Below are 10,055 nucleotides of genomic sequence, written 5' to 3' on the forward strand. Positions count from 1 at the left end.
AATTCCATAAAATTTTGGCAAGAATTGTACACATTAGAGCGCTCATAATGCAATTTTCCATATAATTAATATTTTCAAGGGGCATAACTCTTTTAGAAATTATTGATCGTCACTGATTTTCAAACTTGTCAAAGACATTGCTAATATCATGAATATAAACCTATGATTTACGTTTCATAAAATTCTGGCAAGAATTGTTCACATGAGAGTGCTAACTATGCAACTTTCCATATATTTAATGTTTCCACAGGAACATACATGTAACTCTTTTAAAAATAAATGATCTGCACTGATTTTAAAACTGATCCAAGACATTGCTGATATAAACCTATGATATAAGTTTTATAAAAATCTGGCAAGAATTGTTCACAAGAGAGTGCTATCAAGACTGGACAAACAGATGTCCAGTGTTTCTATGTCCCCTGCAACATGTTGCGCGGGGTACAATTAAAAGGGATTGTGTATGAGGACACAAATGCCACTGCTCAAGCTTTGCATTTTTGCAAGTTAAAGAGGGGCATACCAATCAATGCAGAACTCTGTTGTGGTTTGTTATTTAAATGCATTGTATATGCATGATATGAGTTATATAAAATCTGCATGGGACAAACTTAAGTTAGAGAGCAGAAATGAAATTATTTGCAAGTTTCCAAGCTATAATTAAAGGTGCATAACTCTAGAACCATAAGTGACTCACTGCCCAAATTTGAACTTTGTCTGCTAGTTTTGGTTCTAAGCATTTTGTACGAGTTTCATGAAATTTGCATGTGGCAAACTTTAGTTGATGGGAAGGGCATATGGTCAAAGGTAACTCAGTGTATTGTATATGTACTACTTTTAGGACACTATCAAAATTAACGATAAGTCTACCAGCTCTAACTCAAAATATAGACAATGTTAACAATCAGAGCTAATTAGACATACATCATGACATGTACATAAGTCTAATGTTGCTTTTGACCTGTACTATATAGAGGTCATAATTTGTATGTTTCATGTGTTGTCACCCTTTATTTCTAAACAAAGGGTGATATTTAACAAGTCAATTATTGTAAAGCAAAAACATAATTTACCAAAATCAAAAAGTTATAGCTTATAGACTTCTCCAAGTCAATAACTTACCAAAACAAACAAAAGATAAAATTTAGAATGGAAATGGGGAATGTGTCAAAGAGACAATAACCCGACCATAGAGCAGACAACAGCCGAAGGCCACCAATGGGTCTTCAATGCAGCGAGAAACTCCTCCACCCGGAGGCGTCCTTCAGCTGGCCCCTAAACAAATTTGTATACTAGTTCAGTGATAATGGACGTCATACTAAACTCCAAATTATACACAGGAAACTAAAATTAAAAATGATACAAGACTAACAAAGGCCAGAGGCTCCTGACTTGGGACAGTCGCAAAAATGCGGCGGGGTTAAACATGTTTTTTGAGATCTCAACCCTCCCCCTATACCTCTAGCCAATGTAGAAAAAACAAACGCACAACAGTACGCACAGTAAAACTCAGTATAAGAGAAGTCCGAGTCCGATGTCAGAATAGGAAACAAAAGAAAATAAACAAAATGACAATAATACATAAATAACAGCAGACTACTAGCAGTTACTGACATGCCAGCTCCAGACCTCAATTAAACTGATTGAAAGATTATGTCTTCATCATATGAATATCAGGCACAATCCCTCCTGTTAGGGGTTTAGTATTATACCGTCATAAAATATATGAGAAGAACATAACCCGTGTCATGCCAACAACTGGTTTTAGAATAAATGTGTTTAATTCCGATGCAAAGACCCTATAAGTGAATCAATATTAAAGCCAAAATATGCAATCTTTAATGACCTGCAGACAACAGTATCGTAACTACAAAATGTATATCCCTTCTTAGTAAGTCTGTTTAAAGGTTTTGTTAGCTTTTGAGGTGAATACTGACATTTTTGTGCTTTGTAAAGAATATTACCCTAAAAGATTGGATGTGAAATACCCGAACGTATAAGATGTCTGCATGTTGAGTTATATTTACGAATGATGTCCTTATACCGATGATAAAATTTAGTAAATGTTTTGACTAGTTTATGATATCGAAAACCCTGGTGTAATAATTTTTCAGTAATACATAAATTTCTATCGCTAAAATCTAATACGTTGTTACATACACGAGCGAATCGTACAAGTTGAGATATATAAACACCAGAAGATGGTGACAAGGGAACGTCACCATCTAAAAATGGATAATTAACGATAGGAAATGAAAAATCATCTCTTTTATCATAAATTTTTGTATTAAGCTTCCCGTTAATGATATAGATATCAAGATCAAGGAAAGGACAGTGGTCATTGTTAGTATTGTCTTTATTTAAAGTAAGTTCAACAGGTCAACAGGATATTTCTTTAGTATACATACTGAAGTCGTCATTATTGAGAGCCAATATATCATCCAAATATCTAAAAGTATTGTAAATTTTTGTATCAGATGTTGTTTCGATGGGTCTTGGCTGATTTTAGTCATAAATTGTAACTCATAACAATACAAAAACAGGTCTGCAATAAGTGGTGCACAGTTAGTCCCCATTGGAATTCCGATAACTTGACGATATATGGAATCTCCAAAGCGAACAAAAATCTTATCAAGTAAAAATTCAAGGGCAGATATAGTATCAAAGCATGTCCAATTGACATAGTTCTTTTGTTTGTTGCTACTAAAAAATGACCTAAAAGAGTTTGAACATATGTATTCGCATTCCGACTTTTTAAATGCCCATTTTATTAGGTGTGTGAATTTTTTCTTAATATGAATATGAGGCAAAGTGGTATATAGGGTAGAAAAATCAAAACTTTGAACAGATTCAAAATCACCAATATATGCATGCAATTTATCAAGTACTACCAAAGAGTTTTTGACACTCCAAAAGTAATTAATTCCACTATTTTCAAAGGCCTTATTTGAACAATTTATTATCAGGTTTTTGATTGTACCAAGTGTACTAGTAAGTAGAATAGACAATTTAGTAGTGGAACAATGACTTGAAGACAAAATAAATCTATATTTGTAAGGTGATTTGTGTAGCTTCGGAAGCCAGTACATAGTTGGGACTTTCATTGTATTTGGTTCTGCATGTAAAGAAGTAGCTAATAGTTTATGTTTGTTACAGATATCGTTTTCTGAAAATGAAGTCAGTTGGAATGTTGGTGAATTCATGATTTCCTTTGGCAGAACCTCAATGTAAAATTTACGTCAAACTATAATGATATTATTAGCAGCTTTATCAGCCGGGACAAAAACAAATTCCTTGGCTAGTTCTTTTAGTTTATGTTTGATACGAGAAATAGGATTTTTATGGTTGTTGTTAAGAGTAAAATGTTCTTTAAAATGTTGTATACGTATATCAACTATCTTCATTACTGAATTAAAAAAAGAGTCCAAAGATTTTTTGTCAGCTTTTTCCCTTTTTATCCATTTCAAACAGTAAGCACGAAGTGAGTCGTGGATGATATTACGACACTCATTCCAATTAATAATTGACGGGGGGCGATATTTAGGTCCTTTACTGAGGAATGATTTTAACTCTCGGTCGCGAATGCTGTTAAGGTCTCCTGTTATAACATAGGAAATGGGGCCATAAGTGTATTCGGAATTACTACAATTACATGACGTAGGTGTATTTTCACTGATATTTACATCTTTACAGACTTTTCCATTCTCAATTTTATTGGCTATAACTAAACACAAATTTTCAGGTAGATTTCTTGTAAATATAACAAATAAGAGGGAGTTCAGTATTATCAAAATATCCAGGAATTTGTTCTTTAACAGAATGGTTGTTAAAAATACTGGCAATATTTACAAAATCAAAACCTTTATTGACATACTTTATTTTTATAAAATGTTTTTTATGATCTTCAGGGCGATCAATTTTGGGAAACAGTTTAGAATAACAATATGCCATTATAATTTGAACAATTTCATACTTCATGTACTTATAGGACTGCAATATGAAATTGTGTTGCAATCCTCTAAAATTTTATTTACTTTATTTATAGGTATAGAACAGAGCTTGGTTGATAGATAATGTCTGCCATTGTTTTTTGAAATAGAAATCCGGTCCGAAATATTTGTATGGTTGGTCCGAAATTTTCTTTGATTGCGATTTTTTCTACGCCCATGAGAACGGTTTTTACGAACAGTTTTAGAAACTATATCCAAAATGTTAACGGGATCGGTTCTTGATATATTACCAATTCCCATGATATTATCATTAAGACTGAAAGGGTAGACTGTCTGTAATTTTTTAATCCAATTTAATTCAATTATTTTCCGTGATCGTACAAACTTTGAATGAGATTCACCAGGCTGCTTATTTACTACTTCTAAAGGTTGAACTGTTAAATATTTAATAGGATGATTGTGCTTTTTAAGATGTTTTAATGAAAAGAGCCCATCTAGCTCACCTAGGTCTATGTGCATCTTCAACATAGACATTCTCCAACATTGTAGACTAGATATAGAATAGACATGATAGATTTTATGACAAAAAACAATTTTTTGGTGATCTTGTTTAGCTGATCATTTTTTCTGTTTACAGTTTCTCTATCTTCTTTAGTTTTTTCCCCAAACACAACAGAGGGTAAACAAAATCCTCCTTCAAAAGAGTCTTATAACTATTTCTGCAAAATTTGACTTGTTTGTAAAAATTGTAGATCTTGTCTTGGTTATCTTTTTGTTATTTAAAGTTTCTATCTATCTTTTAATGTTTTCAAGATAATAGGCAAAAATTGATAATTTCGTCATTAAAAAGCAGGAACTCCAAAAACAAGTCAACTAATGATTTCGACTAGTCATGCTAGTTGCCTTATTGTATATCTTATCTTGCTCTGGTCATTTTTACTGTTTAAAAACTGTCCCTATCTGTTAAGGATTTTAAGATAATAACTAATAAACTGCTTCACTGAGCGCAGCTGGATACGTCCGCAGAGGTCCAACCCTGAACAGTTGGGGCAAAAATGGACACAATATTCAAGCTTGATACAGGTCTGAATTTGGATTGTAATTAAATATTTGACATTTTATAGGTTTTTGAATAAATGTAGTCAAAGAACTTGAAATTGGTTATATGAATTGAATTTATATTCAATTAAAGATTTCTTGCTGTTGTGCAATACACTATGCTGTTGCACAATACTTAGTAAATCTGTTGTAAGAGACTATAAACAAATAAAATTTATAAAATTCTAAAAGGAGCTTACATCAACATGATCAATAGATATAATCAATTCACCAAAGTTTCATAAGAATTGCTGAAAGCATTTTTGAGTTATCATGGTTATTGTCTGAAAACTGGAAAATCCCCCCTTTTTTAATGAATAAAACCCCGTAACTTGGAAACGTAAAATCTAAAATTTATAAAAATCAAAAGGGAGTTCATGTCAATAGATATAAACAATTAACATGTGATTAACCAAAATTTCTTGCAAGGTGGTGAAAGCATTCTTGAGTTATTGTCCGAAAACTGGAAAATCCCCTTTTTTTAATGAATAAAACCCCATAACTCGGAAACCTAAAATCTAAAATTTATAAAAAACAAAAGGGAGCACACGTCAATAGATATAAATAATTCACCAAAGTTTTATGCAAATTGGTTAAAGCGTTTTTGAGTTTATGTCCGACATGTTGACAACGGAGAGACAGACGGACAACGGTATACCATAGTACGTCCCGTAAACAGGCGTATAAAAACTGAAATTTGCAAAAAAATGACATACATGTATTAGTATGATTAAGGGCAAAATGGGTAGTGAAATTTTTCTGAATATTGTGCAAGTGATACCTTGAACAGCTGGTCACTTCTACCCCATGTCAAATGCTGTTCTTGTCATTTTTACTGTTTAAAATTCTCTATATCTGTTAGTAACTCAATAAATGGGGAATGTGTCCCCATGGACACAGATGATGCCCCCGCTTGCATACAATGTTATAAAGGGACATAACTCAAGAACGGTAAAAGTGATGCTACCCAAATTTGTACTTCAACTACTTGATCTGAGTTTTCTGGTAAGAAGCATTGTGTATAAGTTTCATAACATTTGGTTGAGGCAAACTTAAGTAAGAGAAGGGAAACAATAAAATCAGCAATTTTTCCACTTGTAAAGGGGCATAACTCAAGAGCAATAGACCTGCCGCCACCAAAATTCAAACTCAATCTGTGCTTTGTGGTAATAAGCATTGTGTATAAGTTTCATAACATTTGGTTGAGGCAAGCTAAAGTTAGAGAACAGAAACAAAAAATTCAGTAATTTTTTCCATTTGTAAACATGGTAAAGGGGCATAACTCTCGAACGGTTAAAGTGACTCCACCCATATTCAAACTTGATCTGTGTTTTGTGGTAATAAGCACTGTGTATAAGTTTCACAACATTTGGTTAAGGCTAACTTAAGCAATAGAACGGAAACGAAAAATTCAGCATTTTTTTTCAATTTAAAAGGGGCATAACTCTAGAACGGTTAAAGTGACGCCACCAAAATTCAAACTTGATCTGTGTTTTGTGGTAATCAGCATTGTGTATAAGTTTAATAACATTTGATTGAGGAAAACTAAAGTTAGAGAACGGAAACCAATTTTGGGACGTATGTACAGACGGACAAGGGTAAAACTTAATGCCCCCTCCACTATGTGGTGGGGGGGGTGAGCATAAAAATTGTGAAATTTTTCTGAATATCGACATACATGTATATATTTAAATGAGCCTGATTAAGGGCAAGGTCTCCAAAATGGGTAGTAAAATTTTTGAAGGTGATACATTTGTACCTTGAACAGTTGGTCAATTTTAACCTACGTCAAATTTACTGAACTGCTTTTGTTTTTCAGATATCAGACAAAAACTGCAGTTTACTCCTATTTAACCACCTTTTTGGTAGGTGAGCTTAAAAGCTTATATCATGGAAGTTTTATTTCTGCACTTACCAGGAAATCTTGGAAACAGGAGGTTCCACTGTGATTGATTGATTAGATATTCCTTGTTCAATTCCAATAGTTTGCTATACTCTTTCTTCAGTGAGTCCTCTAAACATTCGGGAGCTAACTCATCGTCAAAACAGGTTCTTACAGCACGTGGAGAAATACCTGTCAGTAATAAACTCATTCGAACATAGTTTTCCTCCTCTACAGAAAGAGATGCCATAGTCTAGTCTTCTTTATTCCTTGTACTATATTGTAAAGAGTAGTCTATCAGGCAGAAGACAATAATTGAAATGGTCGAAACCTAGGCATCATACTCATGGCTTTCGAGATTATATAAATCTTGATCCCTGTCCCGTTCTCTTATAAAGATAACCATTAGGAAATCTGGTTCATTTCCTAAAAATTTAAGAATCTTAAGTTAGAAAGCTCCCTATGTGAATGAAGATTTAGCCAGCAATATTCTTATATGCAAACATATTATTGGTTTGTTTGACCTTGAACTGCAAACAAATGACTTGAAAGTCATAATGCATCCTGAAATCATTTTTAATAAATTAAAGTTTGGAAAGTAAACATTTAACATTTTTTTTTTGAAGCAATTTTTAAAAGACAAACATGACAAAGTAAAGTCATTATAAAAGAACAGAGTTCCAATGTCACCCGCCTTGTACATATTTTATCTATCCAAGGTACAAGGGCAATAACTAAATAAAACATACATGTATTATATATATCTTAGAGAAATGAAGGCTTCAATGTGATTTCCGTTATAATATAATTAATTTTTCCAATGGACATAACTCGTTAAAAATATTTGATCAAAACTTATTTTCGGGAGTGTCAAAAAATTCTGGCAAGAATTGTAAACATGAGAGCGCTAACAACACAATTTTCCATTTAATCAACATATCCAAGGGAAATAACTCTTTTAAAAATTATTGATCAGCACTGATTTTTTAATTTGTCCGAGACATTGATATTAACCTGTAATACAAATTTCATAAAAATCTGGCAAGACTTGTATACATTAGAGTGCTAATCAGGCAATTTTCCATATATACATGTATAATTAATATATTCCATATATACATGTATAATTAATATTTCCAAGGGGCATAATTCTTAAAAATAATTGATCTGCACTGATTTTCAAACTTGTCAAATACATTGCTGATATAAACCTATGATATAAGTTTCATAAAATTCAGGCAAGAATTGAACATATATATGAGAGCGCAAACAACATGAACAAGGAAATTTTCCATATCATCAATATTTCAGAGGAGCATAAATCTTTTAAAAATAATTGATCGGGACTGATTTTTGAACTCTTCAAAGACATTGATGAAATAAACCAATAATATAAATATCATGGACATCTTGCAAGAATTGTACACATAAGAGCACTCATAAGGCAATTTTCCATATAATCAATATTTCCAAGAGGCATAACTCTTTTAAAAGTAATTGATCAGCACTGATTTTCGAACTCGACCAAGACATTGCTGATATCATGGATATAAACCTATGATATAAGTTTCATAAAATTCAGGCAAGAATTAAACATATGAAAACGCATAAGATGCAATTTTCCATATAGTTAATGTTTCCAAGGGGCATAACTCTTTTAAAACTAATTGGTCGGAACTGATTTTTTGAACTTGCTCAAGACATTGCAGTGATATTAACCTATGATATAAGTTTTATAAAAATCTGGCAAGAATTAAATAAAAAACTAGCGGCGGAACCGTAGCTCTTAGGTCCTTATGATATTTTTCGACTTTTTGCGGGGTCCGCAAATAGTCAAAAAATATTAGGGTCTGCAAATAGTCAAAACATATCATAAGGACCTAAGAGCTACGGTTCCGCAGCTAGGAGCGAACATGATATTCGAGCAAACGGACCCGATACCACTGAGGCCGAAAATTATATTCAAGGCCGAACTTGTTCATGTTGTTGTTCATCTGATTTCTCGTGGTAAGACCACTGCCCTCAGAAATGACACAACCTGGACTAAGTGTATGTGTAAAGGGATCTCCATAATCAAAATACCTCAAGATATGGGCGAAGAACACTGTTTTCAAGTTCGTCTTTCTCTTTAACATGACCATTCGAGAAGAGCGCTGTAGGAGTGCGCAGACTCCGAACTCAGCATCAGGGGCGTGTTTTATTGCTCTCTTCTGTACATATCCAGAATATCTTCTGGTGAAGAGTTAGAAAAATGAATCTGGACCTCTTCTGAAGCCAAGAAGAAGCAATAAAACACAAATTCAATTTGGCGTCGAATATAGCAGTTGGATCAGTGACATAATGTTTGTTTACAAGAGTAAGAGAGAAAATTCAGTTACGTCAGCCAAGGACAGTACTGTCCCTGTGTCAGTTCATTCGAAGACATGACTGCAATTATAGTATGCTCTGTTTTGGCAGTGATGTATTTATATAATAAGTGTAAAAACAAAGAAAATTGGTTGGAAGAAATTGTAATGACAATGTTCATGACACTTTTTCTTTATGCGTTCATAAACTCAATTAAGCTAACTTTACAATTCCGGATTAAAGCTCCGACCACGTGATTTTTAGGAATAATTTTAAACTGTCCAAGAATTTGTCAATGCTTGTCTTGGTATATGATCGAAAATCGATCAAATACATTTAAAGTGACCAAACTGGATTATTTTTGTATTATAAAAAGATATGTATATTACAAGCAGAGACATACATGTATCATAGTAATACACATATGTATAACGTGAGAGTACCCAAATTGCACCTATTTTGACAGTTTTTTCACCTACGTTTTTTCATGGTTCAGACAAAAGTTTCCATTCTGTGTTTATTTTGTAGATGTATCCTTATTTACTATATAGTTACACCAATTCAATTTTTAATATATATTGAATAATAGAAAAATGGACTTGAACCGACCTCTCAACGATCCATGAGTCTGTAATGAGGGTACCCAAATTGCATCCATGCTTAAATTCACATCCTTAAAAATCGAATAACAGATGTTATGTTTTATTTCTTCAAGTATTTAGAACAATTTGACATTAGTCCATGCCTAACTATTCATTTTTCACGAAATGGATGCTTGT

The 10,055-nt window shown here is 32.9% G+C and overlaps 1 protein-coding gene across 1 annotated transcript in view; it reads right to left on the reverse strand.

Annotated features, from left to right (window-relative positions):
• Positions 1 to 9,091, reverse strand: part of LOC127718867 (uncharacterized) — a 55,786-nt gene extending 46,695 nt beyond the window's left edge. The window contains exons 1-2 of the mRNA XM_052224916.1: positions 9,013 to 9,091; positions 6,964 to 7,356 (exon numbers count right to left, since the gene is read on the reverse strand). Of these exons, the coding sequence (XP_052080876.1) occupies positions 6,964 to 7,180 (217 nt within the window). The 5' untranslated portion in view covers positions 7,181 to 7,356; positions 9,013 to 9,091. The remainder of the gene's footprint in view (positions 1 to 6,963; positions 7,357 to 9,012) is intronic.
• Positions 9,092 to 10,055: the final 964 nt, after the last annotated feature.

This window comes from Mytilus californianus, unplaced genomic scaffold (genome assembly GCF_021869535.1).
Source record: "Mytilus californianus isolate M0D057914Y unplaced genomic scaffold, xbMytCali1.0.p SCAF_10, whole genome shotgun sequence".
NCBI classification, from domain to species: Eukaryota; Metazoa; Mollusca; class Bivalvia; order Mytilida; family Mytilidae; genus Mytilus; species Mytilus californianus.